The 16,357-nt window shown below is 44.5% G+C and overlaps 2 protein-coding genes across 4 annotated transcripts; both read right to left on the bottom strand.

The window, feature by feature from the left end:
* Positions 1–2,640: 2,640 nt before the first annotated feature.
* Positions 2,641–4,439, bottom strand: LOC118511800 (zinc finger protein-like 1 homolog). Of its 2 annotated transcripts, XM_036055344.1 has the most exons (5): positions 4,148–4,436; positions 3,928–4,039; positions 3,653–3,846; positions 3,334–3,577; positions 2,641–3,256 (listed from the first exon to the last, which is right to left on the bottom strand). In XM_036055344.1, the coding sequence occupies exons 1-5, from the start codon at positions 4,247–4,249 to the stop codon at positions 2,940–2,942; spliced, it is 969 nt and encodes a 322-aa protein (XP_035911237.1). In that variant the 5' UTR covers positions 4,250–4,436; the 3' UTR covers positions 2,641–2,939. The 2 variants fall into 2 exon arrangements, with proteins under 2 accessions (XP_035911237.1, XP_035911228.1); XM_036055335.1 differs by having other exon boundaries at positions 3,334–3,846; positions 4,148–4,439.
* Positions 4,440–7,121: 2,682 nt separating this feature from the next.
* Positions 7,122–16,349, bottom strand: LOC118511409. 2 transcript variants are annotated; one of them, XM_036054478.1, is made up of 6 exons: positions 16,024–16,349; positions 15,054–15,256; positions 9,051–13,462; positions 8,165–8,343; positions 7,728–8,075; positions 7,122–7,629 (listed from the first exon to the last, which is right to left on the bottom strand). In XM_036054478.1, the coding sequence occupies exons 3-6, from the start codon at positions 13,389–13,391 to the stop codon at positions 7,497–7,499; spliced, it is 5,001 nt and encodes a 1,666-aa protein (XP_035910371.1). In that variant the 5' UTR covers positions 13,392–13,462; positions 15,054–15,256; positions 16,024–16,349; the 3' UTR covers positions 7,122–7,496. The 2 variants fall into 2 exon arrangements, with proteins under 2 accessions (XP_035910371.1, XP_035910362.1); XM_036054469.1 differs by having other exon boundaries at positions 7,128–7,629; positions 15,054–15,248.
* Between the last annotated feature and the right edge of the window lie 8 nt (positions 16,350–16,357).

Raw genomic sequence — 16,357 nt, 5'->3', positions numbered from 1 at the left:
GCCGAGATAACGGATTGGCAGACGACGGCGCTAAACCGTGAGCTGAATCGAGGATTGTTGCAGCAGGCCAAGACCGCAAAGCGGTTGTAACGCCTGATAAATAAGTAAGTAAGTAATCTCGGCCCGAAAGTTTCTTCGTTTGCCACAGCAACTTTTCCTGTCTCGCTGGCTGAGCATGTGGGAGGCGGACGAACTCGGGCGATTCCTTTTCTCGATCTCTCCGCAAGTGTCCCTGCGGCCTTGGTTCGGTGGGCTCTCTGTTGACCGGGCATTCATACGCATGATGTCTCGACTCATGTCGAATCATTTCGCGTTGAACGCTCATCTGCAGCGTATAACTCTGGCTCAGACGAAGGTGTGTGGCTGCGGTGACGGATTTCACGATGTGGATCACCTTCTGTGGTCCTGCGTGGAGTTTGAAACCGCAAGACCCTCCTTGTTGGGTGCAGTCGAGAGCATTGGCAGAGGATCGGGTATATAAATTAGAGAAGTGTTGGCGACCAGAGACCCCGCTTACATGAGGCCCATCTACCGATTCGCCAGAGACAACGGTCTTATCCTTTGATTCCGCATCCCTATTATCCTTCCAATCCCAAGACTTTTCCCTTCATTCCTTTTTTATTATTCGTTCGTTCGATCCGCTGACGGAGCAACAGAATCCGGGGTCAAAGTCGACACTGACGTTAAAAGGGAGGCAGGCTTTCCCGTAACAGTGTTCTTCATCTCTGCCCAGCTTTGATAGAATGAGTTCGGCCTCGTTGACGTTCGGTTCGGAGGAGGTCGGCGGGTCCAACTTCGTAATTAGCAGAGACCCTGCTATTATGGATTGGAACTTGCCAATAGTTTCTGAGTTTGGAGCTGGCCTGGTCTAGCTTGGAATATCCAAAGATACAACTTTTTTAATATTTAAATTTTTAGTATTTTTGATACGATACGGAATGAAAAGATTTTAACAGTTCGAAAAAGAACAGAACGAAATAAAGTGTTCGAACCGGAACGGCCAACACTAGGTTTGCTCCTCGGTCCTAGACGTTTCGCAACGTGCCCCGAGCCCGTTCTAGCCCGAATGAAAAAAATATATTAATAAAATTAATTCAGGCTGCTATAAATTATTCTATATCTTCATTTAGCAATTAAAATCATTCTTAGCAACACGACCAGGCTGTCCTTTATAAATAAGAAAAAATCATGATATGCTACACGTGACTTAAAACCCTATAAAAAATCGAAATCCGCGATTATCCCGAAAGTTTTTCTCAATAATTAGTTACATTAAATTGGAGGGTCTCATAGCAAGGGCACGGGAGAAGCAAAACAATGCGCTTCCTGCGAACATCGTTGATAGAGCTTTCATATCAATCTGTAGACTAACCATCCCTTTCTCGCAACATTGTTCAGTTTTGTTAAACAAGTTAGTGCTGTTTAATGACAATTTTTATAAATAAATAAGTAACAAGAGATCATAAGATAAAAGTTTTTTTTTTATTCATAAGGAACGGCCTGGCCGTATTGCTATAAGATAAAAGTATTGTAACTGACCAATCGCGAATGGGATCAATTTGTTCAAGCTTGTTCTATTAAAACTGGACGTGCGTTTAACAACGTGTAAATTTAAGTAAACAGCATTGTTGTTAAATGAATATGTGCCGATTTGGTTACAGAACGTAGTCTGTGGTAGTTTCGAATTCATTTTTGGGAACTTACGGTTGGCCTTTGGTCCAGACCGATTGTAATCCAAAATATGTACGACAAATATGTATGAAATCAAAAGATTACATGTAGTTTTAAAGTTTAACTTAAAATATTTATGATGGGTGTTGGTGTTGGGCGCTTGGAACCCGAACCACCTTGTTCCGATTCCGTAGGTGGAATCGATACCGATTCCCAGTTCGATTCGGAACCGGTTCTGAAATAGAATCTGGACCTACGGAAACGATTACGAGAAATTCGGAGCGCTCCGGAACCGATTCCGTCCAAACCACTTACTTACTTTCATTATTAGGCGCTACAACCGCTTTGCGGTCTTGGCCTGCTGCAACAATCCCCGATACCGCTCACTGTTTAGCGCCAAACCACAAAGGTAAAATATATCCATCACTAGATGCGTGGTTGGGCGCTGAAGGAGTAACACTATTTTACATGAAAATTGGAACATTTTAAATTCTAGAACCACACTCCTATGAGTGGCGCTTGCCGTGATAATTAAAATATAAATAAATAAAATAACACTCCTATTTATGAATATCTAATTGAATAGATTTTAGAAGAAAAAAAAAAGTATTTTCATCTGTAGTTCACCAGTCCACCACATGCATATTAACGATAAAGACTGTGTGTGTTTTACAAATGCCCAACATCCATAATTTCGAAGAGACAGAACCGCTGTAGGAACGCATAACGGTGTGACTGCAAGTTCACTAGAGCGTATCAAATCGTTCCATAGAAAACTTTTCTTATGACAGTAGTTATCATTGCACGTTTGCTGCTTTACTTCGTGAAGCACCAGTCGGTTGAGACTAATAGTTCTATCCACATCTACGAGTGAAACACAGGTTAAGCGATTGGCACCAGACGACGCCGTTGCTTTTCGGACAGTATTTTTCTTCTACTGTGCGCCCCAAGTCAAGTAAGTAATGGTGGTTTATAATATATCGCAATAATTCATCTTTAATCGAATGATAATACGTACTCTACGTTATAATTGAAAAACAAATAAAATATATCCTTACATAGCTCACATGCACTCCGGGGTCCCCTGCTCCCTTGCTGAAGCTTTCTTTCAACTCCGTTTTCCTTCTTCAGCCATAACACACACACCTGATTCGCGTCACAAACACCACTAGTACACACACTCATCATCATCACAATTGCGAGCAGAATGTTTGGATGGATAGCAGGTTAGCAGACTTGCAGTAACCACATTATCCGACCGGAAATCGTCACTCTTCGGCGTGCGGTAGATTGCGATTCGGAATGAAACCACCTAGCTCCCGGTCACCACCTAGGCTCTGTTCGTCATCACCACCACCCCTGCTGATCGTTGCCATCACGTACACGATGCACACAAAGCCCAACAGCCCCGTCGCAACCAGGAACCACGTCTTTCGCCAAACGGGCCGTACGGACGGTGCGTACAGCCGGCGGGACCAGCGGGAAAAGATTTCCTTCGGCGTGCGTCGCTTGTACTTGTTGTCGTCCCGATCCGATCCACCGATCGGTGGTTCCCGAGCGAGCAGTGTCGATCGACGGCTGTTTGCTGCAAAGTATCGGTATTGTGGGTGAGTAAGTGAGCGGACGGCGTGTGTGTGTGCGTGTGTCTGTGCTGATTCTTACCAATACTAACGTACGGATCGAGATTTAGCACCGAATGAGGTGTTTCGGGACGTTCTTTACCGGACGACGCATGATTCGTACTGCTACCGATGCTGCCACCCATTACCCGATTCTGAGCCATTGCCATCCCGCCGTGCACGTCACTGTATCCGGAAGTGGTCGTCATGGTGCCACCGTTCCGCTGATTTGCCATCAACTCCACTGACGGTTTCGATGTAGCATCCGGGTGCTTCTCATCCAGCATCTGAAATGCGCCAAAGTATCCGGAATGAATTTGTATCTCTACCTTCCGTTCTGTACGCTGGTGTCTGATGTCTACCAACGATAAGCCTAGCTCATTTCGGCCCCAGTTCACCTGGCCAAGCCGTACGCGCAGCACGTCCGCCACCGGCGACACCAGATTGCTGGGCGGAAACAATGGTTCACTGCAAATCGGACAGGTGTGGCCACCGGGGGCCGTATTTGGGGGTAGCATTTGCTGTCGGGCGTTAAGACATTTCCAGTGAAAGACATCTGTACGAACGAGAAATGCATTATGAAGGGGCAACCAAAAGGGGACTAGATAATAAAAGCTGATGGGAGAAAAATACGCACGGTAGCATATGAGCCGAACACAATCGTCACTGTCGCGTGGACTACCGCAAAGGGTACAGTTGGTGTCGAAATCGCTATCCTTCAACCACTGAATGTATGACTGTACGGTACACTGTCGAGGAAAAAGAGTGTACAAACGAAAGCATTAATGTTTGTGGGAGAACGAACGATTTCCTCCCGAGGAGCATATGCCGCTGCCGGACACAGTGTCAATGTTTACCTTCGTGTGGTTCACTACCATACAGTTTTCACATACGTTCACCCGATGCTCGAAGCAGAATTGCGTCGTTACCTGTCGCTTGGGACACTTGCAGAGACCCATATTTCGCTTTGCTAAACTCTGTTCGCTGTGATGCCTTTCAATGTAATTTCGGTTTGTTTCTGCGGCCTGATTGCCACTCAATTTTAATTCACATCAATACCGTATATTGCCTCTAGCCACGTCTCGTTCAATGTTTCTGCTACAGAGATTATCGTTCACCGTCATTGAGCGGTTGGATCATGTGTGATTTTGACAGCGAGCGCTGTCACTCGCGATGAAAAGAAAATTGTGTAAACATAACTGACAGCATCTGGAAGCCGGTTGCTTTTATGTAAATATTCTGGGGGCGTAAAAGTACACGCGTAATTTTACATACCATCATTTAAAGTGTAGAACACTGTGAAATGGCATTATATTAGGTAAAAATTTCGCAAGTGTTTTAAATAAAAGCATTTAAAATTTCGTCTTCATATCCGATTTGCCGCAGTTTGACAGATGATGGATTGGAGTGGTTACGCGGAGTTCACACTGCCACATTCGTTTTGCCAGTGCACAAAGCCGATCGAAGGGCGTGTCTGTATCTGTAAGGGCTTCCTACTTAGTTATTATTTAGCATTATTTTTTTTAACTGAAAAGTTTCATAAATGATACAGAACAACTAATTTTTATGCCTGCTTAGGTAGAAGTGTTTAATTTTAAAATTAATTTTGTTTTTAGTTTAGGGTAACTGTACCATTTTTTGGCAGAATATTACTGCTGATAGGCAAAAATTTAGAATAAACTAATAAATGTCCATAATTTTCGTTGGAAGTGCCATTATTTTGGTTGTTAAACTATCGGATAAATATTTTTTGGCATACATGGTTTAAATGATTTAATAAGTTTTCATATGTTCCTATTTTTTACAGCGCAAATACACGATTTATTTAAAAAAAACACTCTAAAAGATGTAATTAATCTAGGAAAAATATTTTATATATTTTTTCATTCTTACCTTACTAAAATTATTGATAGAAAGTAGTTGAAATTTATTTTACGTGGCCCATTTTGAATATCAAACTGCCAGATTTTAACGTCTTTCGAAAATCGCTTTGAAGTTGCACAGAATTGAGCTAGAAAAAAAAAGATTTACCTTGTAACTATATTTTCGGCAGCTTTTAAAAAGTGAAAAGTTAATCATTTATCGTATTTTAAAAACTCAATGAGATTTCAACAATTGTTAAAACAATTTTATGGTAAAGAAAATCTCGCAAACAACCGAGCATGCCCGGGGTAAGGCAAATAACAGGGAAGAAATGCTTTGTTAATTTTTGTGGATTTCTAATCGTCAACACTTGCGGTGTTGACAATACGACGTCAAGCCGTGATATTTAAAATATAAATAAATAAATAAATACAATCGCAACCCATTTTTTTAAGGCGTTAGTTTGTTAAATCATGAAACCAGCCCAACTATTGGCACTAAGCAAATCGATCGAAATGTTTTTAGCTTGGCACAAATATATCAATATTTCTATAAATATTGATGTAAATGAGCCATCCACTTCGTAAGAATAAACAATGAAGTTTGTTTTTAAAGTAGTCGAAAGAACATAACTTTTACAATTTTTTCCATTATTATGCTATTTTTGGGTACCTGTCGAAAATAGGTACACTGCCGAAAACTGGTACGGTTACTCTACTGATTTTCCTGTAAAATATAGTTGTAGTCTGAACAAAGTCTTCCCATCAACTCACGGGCACTCACTTTTCGCAACTGAGATACCTAAAATTTACGTATTGATTTAGCTCAAATGAAAAAAAAAATGTTTTAATAATAAATTATTCACATAATAATTATTAAATAGAAACAATAATAGTTAAACAGTCTGAAAAACCAAACCAATTTCCAAGTGGAGTGAGTGGACTTCTTTATTTAGGCTTAACCACGAAATATTTCCTAGGTTAACTCTTAACAAGTTTTGCGCAGGTCAGTGTAGAGCCGTATTCAGTAAAAATTAGCCTGAAACCCCCTTGAAATAATATCCCATAATCCAAATGGGGTTTTAAAGAAATATTCTAAAAATTGGAAGCATTGGCTTTGTTTTTATTTCCTACAGACTTAGTTCCCTCAATTTGGGGAGATGAAATTTTGACAAGCGAAATTCCGGAATTATTCCAACCAAATTATCACGTGTAATAGGCCTATAATAGAAGATAAACTTTCTACTATTACTTTGCTCAAGCTCAATATCAATAGTAATTAAATATTTTTTTTTTTAGTTGTCCATTTTGGGTTATCTGCTAGATCTTGTGACATAAGACAAATCACAGCTCGTATATCACATATAACACACATCATATCATATCATATCATATCATATCATACGATCATATATCACATCATACGATATAACACACGATGATATAACACACATCAAATATTTTCTTGAACTGTACTGTCGGCCTGTAGTATCGAACTATCGGCACAAAGCAAATCGATAAAATGTTTGACGACGACGAGTGCACTTAAGTTTTCATATTTTAGGCAAATTTTAAAGAAAAATGAGCCAAAAAATCGATTTTTAACAAGGAGCTTTTCTATAAAATTAGTTAAAAGAACATGTCTATTGCTATGTTTCATAAGTATGCTTGTTCTGCTCACCTGCCGAAAAAAAATGGGTACACTCTGTCAGAAACTGGAACACTTACCCTAGTTTGTTATTATTCGAATAGAATTAGAGCCATGGAAATTATTGCACTAATTTTATCGATTAATTTAATTTTATAATTTTGTTTAAACAGTTTTGTATAAAACATTCATTTTATCCGCATGTCATCTTATCTGTCCGTGGCCATGTAGAGTCACATACTTTAAATAGAAAGGCTTATAGAGGGAAAAGTTAAATGGGCTAGAAACCATTTAAAAAAAAAACTCTCACATAAAACAATCTTATTCAGTTCAGTGGGTTAGCTTTTATTCATACAATTTTCATGTAATCTTACTTGAAGGCAATTTAACAATGTATACACACATGTTTAACAGTTTGGAATGAACGTTAACTTAATATGGCTCAAATCAGCAATTTTTGCGATCACAAATTAACGGTATAGTTCTGTTTCTCTTTTGCGCATATCACTCTCTCTCTCTCTCTCTAAAATTCTTGTCAAAAATAAGGTAAACATTTGGATCTTAAAGCTAAAAACAATCAAAACGTTAAATTTCAAAAAAGTCCTAAGTTCTTCTTTTGCAATTCAATAAAGAAAAATATGCATTACCTTACCTTGTCCGTGAGGAAAATAACAATTGTGCTAAAGGCTACGCGTTTCAAAAAAATAAATCCCCACTAGGCAGAATGTCATCCTTATACTGGCTGTAGAGAATACTCGAATACCACAGTATTTGGCTAGCGAAATCGAACCCTCCAAACACATGGCCGATGAATGGGGAGTCGCGTGTTCTGTAAGGGGGGGGTTAGGTGGAGAGGTGTTTGGGCGAAAGAATAGTTTGGTTAAATTAACACATAATATGATATAATATGGGTTGATCCCAGCATACCTCTTCTTGAAGCTATGATCCACCAGCGTGATGGCCCACCGTAGGCTGGACCGATCACGCTTTGGCTCACACCCAATGTACGCCGTCATTTGGGTGAGATCAATCTTCATCACCTCCTCGTACCCTTTATCCTTCTTTTCCAGCTTTTTCAACACCACCAGGCCACGTCCGATCAGTTGTAGCTGATAGTTGCGCAGGGCTTTCGTCTTCCGCTCGGCAAACTTTAGTTCCATCGTGGGCGTAAGGACCGGTGCCTTCTGGATGGTACGATACACATCGTTGAACGTGGTCGTTGGTTTGAGCGTGAGGTAATTATTTTTCCGATCCGCTTCGTCCCAGTACGTCCATCTGTGTGGTGCGGAAGATATCCGTTAGTCTTTTGTTCAATACCAAAAAAAAAACAACACAAACAGCAAACTCCGACTGGGAGAACGTACCGAACAACAATCTCCAGCACTTTCTCGCTGTAGTGTATTGGGCGAACGAGCGCATCGTTCGCAATCACCTCGTACAGTGTAAGCTTATACCAGGGATGTTTGGTTTTTGCTGCCAGCTCCTTGCATATGTCGGCAGCAGTTTTCGTAGGATTGACGTCTACGTTCACTTGCGCTTTGTCCTGTCATAAAGAAAGGTAAGTTAAATTAAATTATGATTTTCAATAATTTCGGTTGCATCGATTTATAACGAAAAGCTCCTATCGGTGAGAATGCTTGTTGTGTCCCAAAGAGTAGAAAAGGGAAATGTGAAGACATCCCAGCTTTGTACAACGTAACATAAAATTAGAATAAATTGGTGCCATGGCAAAGCACTTGGAATCCCATCCGGATCATCTCTGACTATCCAGTAGAGATGTTCCAAATGAACAAGAGAACCGAGCAGTTCGTTCAATTATTTAATGTTAATAAGCGAAGTTTCGCTCTCCAAAAACCTCTTAATGAACTGCTTAGAATTCTGTTCAAAGCGCAAAGCATGGAAGAACCAAACGGATGAACTATCTAAGCTAAGGACGTGCTAGAAACCAAACAATCGTGATTCACGGCTTCTTCTTTGGCTTAACGACCTCTTACGACATGCCTGCCATTTCTGGCTTACTAGACTTTATGATACCACGTAGTTGGAATGTCAGTTCTCACTACGGGGAAACAGTCGAGATGGGATTTGAACGCCGGTCCTGTCGTGTGAAGATTGGTGCCGTTATCGCCTCGGCCACCGGACCGCCCCATTTGTCAACTTTAGGAATTGTTGGAATAAACCATTCGAGGTTGTAATCCAAAAAAAAAGAGAAATACAATATATTGAACGCCTAACGCATGGCTAACTTACCTCCTTTCCCACACCATGTTTTCTCCCAGCAGAACCATCACTACGCAGGCCTTCCTCCTCGGGCGCACTGTCGCAATCGATCGTGATCCATACCTTCAAATCACCCGAATGTTTAACAGTGTCCGAAAGATTTTCTGCCGCAGCATGATACTTCTTCAGCACCGACAGCATCAGCTGCTCGCGGTACAGCTCTTCGGCCCCGACCGGAAACAGGCTGCTGTATAGTCGGATCAGATCCGCCACCACGTCCGCATCCTGCTGGTGATACCCACCGCCACGCTCCTGTACGGTGTTCTGGCTCGCGTTGGCAAGCAACACGGATCCCCAGATCATCGCAAGGTTCGGCACACCCATCCGATTGTGCTGCTCGAGCGATGCTATGAACGCGAGATGGCCTAGCAACTTTTTCAACGTGCAGTACTCGATGCGGGGCAACCGATCGAGCAACTGCCGGTACGAATCAAGCTTGAGCTGCTGTTCGTCCTGCGCATCGCCGCTGAGCGTGCCGATCGCAACGAACGATGCCGCGTAATTGCCGAAAAATGAGGTCGGTAGCTCGCGAATGAATTTTTTCAACGCACCCGCCACATCGTACTCGTTGTACTCGCTCCGCGTCAGCTGGACGTTGAACGCGTCCTCGTTGAAGAGCTGCAGGATGCGCACTACGGATGACTGGGAGCCTGACTTCCGGTAGATACCCTCCGACATGGAGCCGTGCGCGTAGATGAAGTTAATGCATTTGTCTATCAGCACGGGCACGTCACCCCGCGTTAGCTGCTGGCTGTGCAGTGTAGGTCCGTTTTTGTGCGCCACCTGCCGGATCACCTTGTGCCAGATTTGTGTTTCACGCGGTGATCCCATCACGAAGTAAAGTGTCGTGTATGGCGGACAGTCGATGAACAGGCTGGGCCCGGACTCGACGTATAGATTGCCGATCGTGCTCGGTTCATTGTCAACCACCCCGATACACCGTGCCTTACGTAAATCGAGCTCTTCCAACCGATCCTCCGGAAAGCTGTACAGATACAGTTTACGTTTCGCTAGCAGCAACCACGCACCGGACCATGCCGCCGATACGGATTTCTTCACGTAACACCAACCCGCCCGTAGAAACTCACGCAATAAATCACACTCGCTCCCGAACACATCCGTTACCGATTGGAGAATTTTCGCCATCCACAGATTCCGATCGGAACGTTTGTGCGTGCCGAACATGTACGACTGACGTACGAGTTTCACGTTTGCTGATGTACCACTCGTAATCAATAACTCCGGATTGGTGGACATGGATGCGGCGGCCAGTGCCGATGAACCACTGCCAGCCGATCCACCAGTCGACGAGCTGACACCCTTCGGCACACCGAGCACCACCTCGAAACAGTGCAGATCGAGTCGTCCTTCGCCGGCAAACTTGTGCTGCAGGATGCTCTGTACCGAGAGGATGTGACGGAGATGGATCGCTTCCTTCGGCAGGGTTTGCTGTGGGTCGAGATAGGTTTGGAAGATACGCTCGCGCAACACTACCGACCGAGGAGACAGTTCGTTCAGTACGTCGCCGATCTTGCCGGAGGGAAATTTCAGCACGTGTCCTTTGTGTGAGATGAGCCGCTCGGTTAGCTTCGGCTTCGGGACCATCTCGAGTGTGGTTAGCACGGTGGAGGAGGAGGAGGAGGAATGTTCGCCAGTGCCACCCTTGTTAAAGCTGGGCTTCCGTTTTAATGCGTTCAACAGCTTTGTGGCAACGCTGGGGGACTTGATGGAGGCCGCAGCACCAGCGGGAGATCCAGCCAGACCACGCTCAAAGAGTGGATCCGTTCCACCGATTGCTTCGAAATAGGTGGGCAGATAGGACGTTCTTGGATCATCCACTGCCGTTGATGGCCCTCCACCTTCTTCCTGTGCCACAGGCGGATTCTTTGAAACCTTCGCGTTCGGATCGGCAGTCTCATTAATGGGAACAACAACACCGCGTTTCCGGAACCGATCGGCGTTGTTAGCCGCTACCTGACCTTGTGGAACTTGCCGTTGCTCCTCATCCGCAACGTACCAGCTCGTTTGTGGTTCTCGTGGATAGCTCAAATCAACCGGACCGTCTTCCTGCACATCAACATCAGAGCATACGGACGAAAGATGTGGTTCAATAAATCGTTCCTCCAGCTCGACCAGGTTTTCCACACTACCGGTGGGAAGGTTTAGATTTTGATGTATGATTTGACTAACAGTTTGCTCTGCAGTACTCGATCTGGTCTTTCGACGCGCCGGCTTAGCAGGAACAGCACGCTCTGGTGCTGCTGGTACTGCTGCTGCTGCTGCTGCTCTAGTTGCTGTTGCTCCTACGGAAGACGTTTCCGACACAAACAACGAATCGGAACGTTTTGGCGGTTTCGGACAACGATCCGCCATTGACACACGCTTCGGCATCCGACTGTACGATTCCTCGCCGAGCAGATTCTCGATCAGCGCCAAATTACCGCACGGTCGCTGGATGTTGCCTTCCATTGCCGTACGACTACCGCCAGCACCAGCCACCAATGGATCAAACTCGTCTATAATGTCCGCAATGGAAACCTCGTCGTAATCATGCCGCAGACGGTGGATGCTATCGTCCTCACCGATCGGTACCGGTTGCAGCATTTCGAGCTGGTCAGCTATTGGCAACAGCCGGTATGGTTCGACACTGTTCTCGTACACCGGTTCCGGTGTGCTTATGTGCGAAAGGCTGATCTCCTCCTCCTCCTCTTCTTCCTCTTCATCTCCCAAAACTCCTGCTGAACCTCCAGCATTGGTGCTTACGTCGTAAAAGTTCCATGATTCCGAGCGTAAATTCTGTTGCGGTTGCTGCTCCCCGACTGAAAGACGCCGTGAAAATATACGATGGCGCGACGGAGAAGATGCACCTGCAGCAGTGGGTGCAGTAGTTTTGGAGTTGGTAGTTTTTTCCCGTATCTGTATGTTTTCATGGATGGTCGTGTTGTCCTCTTCGGAGCCACCACCACCCGACACCGAGCTGCTGCTCGAGCTGGAAGAAATTGTTGGCCGAGATATAATGTTTAACTTCCCGTACAGCCCATCACTCGCTTCGGTCGCCTTCGGTGGTCCAACGTAAAATATTGACTCGTACAGGTTTGATTCGCTTTTGTTTTTGCTGGTACGTGTTAGTAGCCCTGGTGGAGGCATTACGGACTCATTATTGTTGATGCCCCGGTTCCGCTTCGGCACGATACGGCTATACAGACTTTGGCTAGCGGGAGCATTCCGTTCGAAGCGACCGCGAGCACTTTCCACCCCAGCACCACCTTCCGACGATGCTAAACTGCTGCTGCTAACACGCACGCTGCTATTACCACCGTTTGATGACTGTGCCGGGGAGGAAGATGCCGAATCGGGTGACCGTAGCACGAGGCCACTCTTCTTCGGTGTATCGTACGTAGCTTGCACGCGAGTGGCATTGTTCATCAGTGGACTATCGAAGCGAATCTTTCCCATTACACCATCCGGCGACGCTAGGGACCGTGGTCTTGTTTTCCCGGAGGCCTTCGGACTGCTTGCTTGCTGTTGCTGTTCCAATGATGATGCTCCTCCCGTCTGATGGTCTTCCGGACGTTCCGCCGGCTTCTCCGGCTTGCTACCAACACCTTTAAGTAGCTTCCCGGCAGCACTCTTGCGCGATTCCTGACCCCAAGCGACCAGGCTTGTGCCAGTGTTGCGCACGTTATGGGCAACCTTCTTCGTCTTGTGCGCAACCCGCTCACCAATCGATTCGGTTAGCATACGCGACGCGGTGCCGATCGTTTTGAACAGATCGCCCGGTGAAAGGGTTTTGTATTTTCCATCCCCACCGGCCGTTCGGTTTTCTTCTTCCGATTCACGAAGCTCACTATTAAGCTTCAAATCCCGCAGGTTGTCTGTGAGCAATATATCCGGCGCCGTACGGACGTTGGTATTCGCTTCATCCGAAGGACGATCTTTGTTTACCGGCTTATTGCTATTACCTTCACTGGCGGGTTTAACCGGGCTTGGTGGTGCCGGACGTATGATAACAACGTTCTGATAACGCTCATCATCACATTCCGCGGGCGTGCCATGCTTCGATTTATGCTGCTCCCCGTCGTCAAATATTACCACCTTCGACCGCTGTCTCGGGGCCGGTACGGGTGCGTTAATCGATGGAGGAATGTTCGGTTCTACTACGGCAACGTTGATATAGGCTGTCGTTTGCGTTGTTGCGTCTGCCGGTTCCAGCTGCTTCACATGCTGTCTTGGGCGCGGTAATGGTACCGGGGTTGGCTGAGCTGGTTTGCTCTCGCTTAAGTTGTTCTGTTGCTGTTGCTGCTCCATCATCCTCAACTCTAACGTCTAGACTAGCGCATGCGCGGCTGTGGCGGCGTCTTGTCTCGAGTGGCAGAGAGAATCTAGTGAAAGAGAAAACAAAAGAAATGAGTATGGATAGTAGAGAACGCATTACATACCATCTTGGCATGATAAGCTACTTGTGCACGATGAATCATCATCAGCTAGAGGAAATCATTTCATATATGACTATTCTGCTATGACAGGCCTGTGCGTGTGTGTCTGTGCGTTATGAAGGGAAAGAATGTTTGCCTTCAAAAGGTTCTACAAGCTGTGCTGGTAGCCGTTCAACTTTATCAACAATGCTTCTGGTTTACGGAAGTTTATTATAAACAGGATGCCTATGTTGTCCAATGCTAATGTTGATCATAAGGAATTCATACGACCCAATCTAGTGGCTTGCAGTAGTGAGTATCAAAATTGCTAGGAACTTCAGAGCCTGAGTATCGTCGGAACCGGAAACCTTCGGAAAGAATCGGAACCGTCTGGAATCGTAATCGACCAGAGTGAGATGACCTTAAACTGAAAATTGATATAAAAATATCAATATTCTTCCGTAGTGTAACCCGCCCAAATTATACAGCCATTTATAGTTCCCAACAGCTTGAAGGCTAGCTAGCTAGCTAAGCGTTATTAAAAGAATTGACTTATAAAACAATTTAAAATCGTCAACCCGCTTCCAAAAGCGGAAACCAAAAGAACGGTCCTCGTACTGATCGACTACCATTTTGAATGTTTCCTGCAGTCCCGGACGGATCTAGCAGATTCGCATGGTTATATCCCATCCCATCTTTTTTATCCTCTTGAGATTGTAGAGCCAAAGAAAATGATTCTAGTGGCTTGACGAAGTAGACAAGTGTTATTGATTTTTCCTGTGTGATCAAATATCTAATTCTACGAATTCTATCACACCTTGTGTGCTTCACGTCTGATACCACCGTTTGGTTGTGCGCTTCACATCGCTAAAAATTAGCTCTATCACGTCCAATTATCGCCAGCGTCGCTTTTTGGGGATAACAATCGTACTACAAACTTTTCGTTGAAAAGAAGGAGTTCAATACCACCAACCACTGTTTATTAAGTTATCGATGAGAACGTATGCCCGATATCGCCTGCTGGCTCTGTTCTTATCTATCATGATGATAACACGAACGAGGGTGTAGCGCGCGCAAAGAATCCATAAGAACTGAAAGCATTTTTTTATCGTTTTAATGAGAGAGGGTGATGACACCTTACATTCTTATGGATGTGTGATGTCGCTTATTAACAATTGCGACATTATTTGCTATGGAATCCAGAAAGGCACTGGAAAAGGAAGGGAAAAGCCAGGGGGTTCGTACGTAGTTTAGCACTGGTGTACTCCAGCAATTGTTCCTCTTTGGCACAACAAGACCCCAGAAGCTCTTGACCTGCCACAATTCCTGTCTTCCTTCAAACTCAAATTACCCATAGCTGGAATGTAAGTCCTACCCCCCCTACGGGAGAGCACATTCCAGATGGGATTCGATACCAGAACATATTGTGCTAGCTACTTGCACCGCTATTAACTACACCGGTCCCGCCCAGTGAGTGCCCTAAACACATTTCATAGGCTCTTAAATAAAAATAATTCAAATTTACTCCATTACTCTTATGAGTCACTTCATTACTTACCTTCTGTTATAATTTGCAAACACTTGAACCGATTTCGTTTTACAATTTTCACTATCCCACAACACACACAGCTATCGGTAGCCAGCAACAGCCGCACATTCTTAGTCCTTACACCTTCAATTCCCGCGAATTTTTCTCATTCCATCGGTGTTGGAGGAGCTTTTGTACACGCTATTCCCGTTTGTATCCAATGACCTAAAATGCTTTAGAAAAAAAAAAGTTACGATTTTGCTATTCGGTGGAAGCCTGGCCGGTGTTGGCAGGGGCGGGCCTCGCAGTTCACTTGATTGGAGCGGTAAAAAGCACATCCATTTTCGGATTAAAAAAATCACATAACAGGTGTGAGGTTTTTATTTAGGCAGTGGTGAAGCCTATTTCTTGCAATGGCTCTTGTGTTTGTTGTTTACGGGCCACAGCGGAACACGGAATACACTACACGCGCTGGCTGAACATTCGCGCTTTGAGGAACGTGCTTATGCAAATACGTTATTCAAAAATCACTTCCAGTATGACACATATCAGTCCTGCACGGCGCGTATTTGTGCATGTGTATGAGTATGTTTATACTAAGCACAGGAACAAGAGTAAACCAGTATTGAAGCTGTGAAGGCGTCGAATAGCAGGTTTATGATTCACCTATGTTTCCACATAAAAACCGTCCTGCTCGCGCACATTTCGTTTAATTTAATCCTATTGACAGTTAGTCACTCACTCACACACTTATTTTATTGCATACTTTATCCCACTCACTCCACCATTACGTTATCATGACAGGGGAACATATTTATATTAAACAAGCATATGTATTCCTTCACTAAACACTAATGCGCACTATCACCATTAGCTATCTATCACGCAAACACGATAAAACACCAGAAAAATCACATTACAGTCAATATTGCATTTTGTATGTACATTATACATCACCAATTCCTAGCATACATTAACTATGTCATGTAACACCACTTACACGGCAAAAACTGCACTCGGCTTACAGTAGCACTGGAGAAGAAGAAATCAGCACCGTGCACTTGATCTGCACTACACACACGGATTGATCGTGGAATGGACAAACGGTAATGCGTTCTTGTCGGCTCGGTACCTGCCACTGTAACTAACTCCTCTCGCCAGCCCCATCGCCGATGACTGTGCGCATGTGTGGCGTGCTAAAACTCCAGTTCTAAACAATAATGCACCCGCAGCTGCGCATGTGTACTTGCTCCAGCAAACAAGAAAACAAAGGCAATTCCTGGGAGTTGGTCAAATTTCACTCCCGTACAGGCGCACAACAAAGTGGTAGTGGT

The sequence above is a fragment of the Anopheles stephensi genome, chromosome X (assembly GCF_013141755.1).
Source record: "Anopheles stephensi strain Indian chromosome X, UCI_ANSTEP_V1.0, whole genome shotgun sequence".
Lineage (NCBI taxonomy): Eukaryota > Metazoa > Arthropoda > Insecta > Diptera > Culicidae > Anopheles > Anopheles stephensi.
This window is presented reverse-complemented; position numbering and strand designations above follow the sequence as displayed.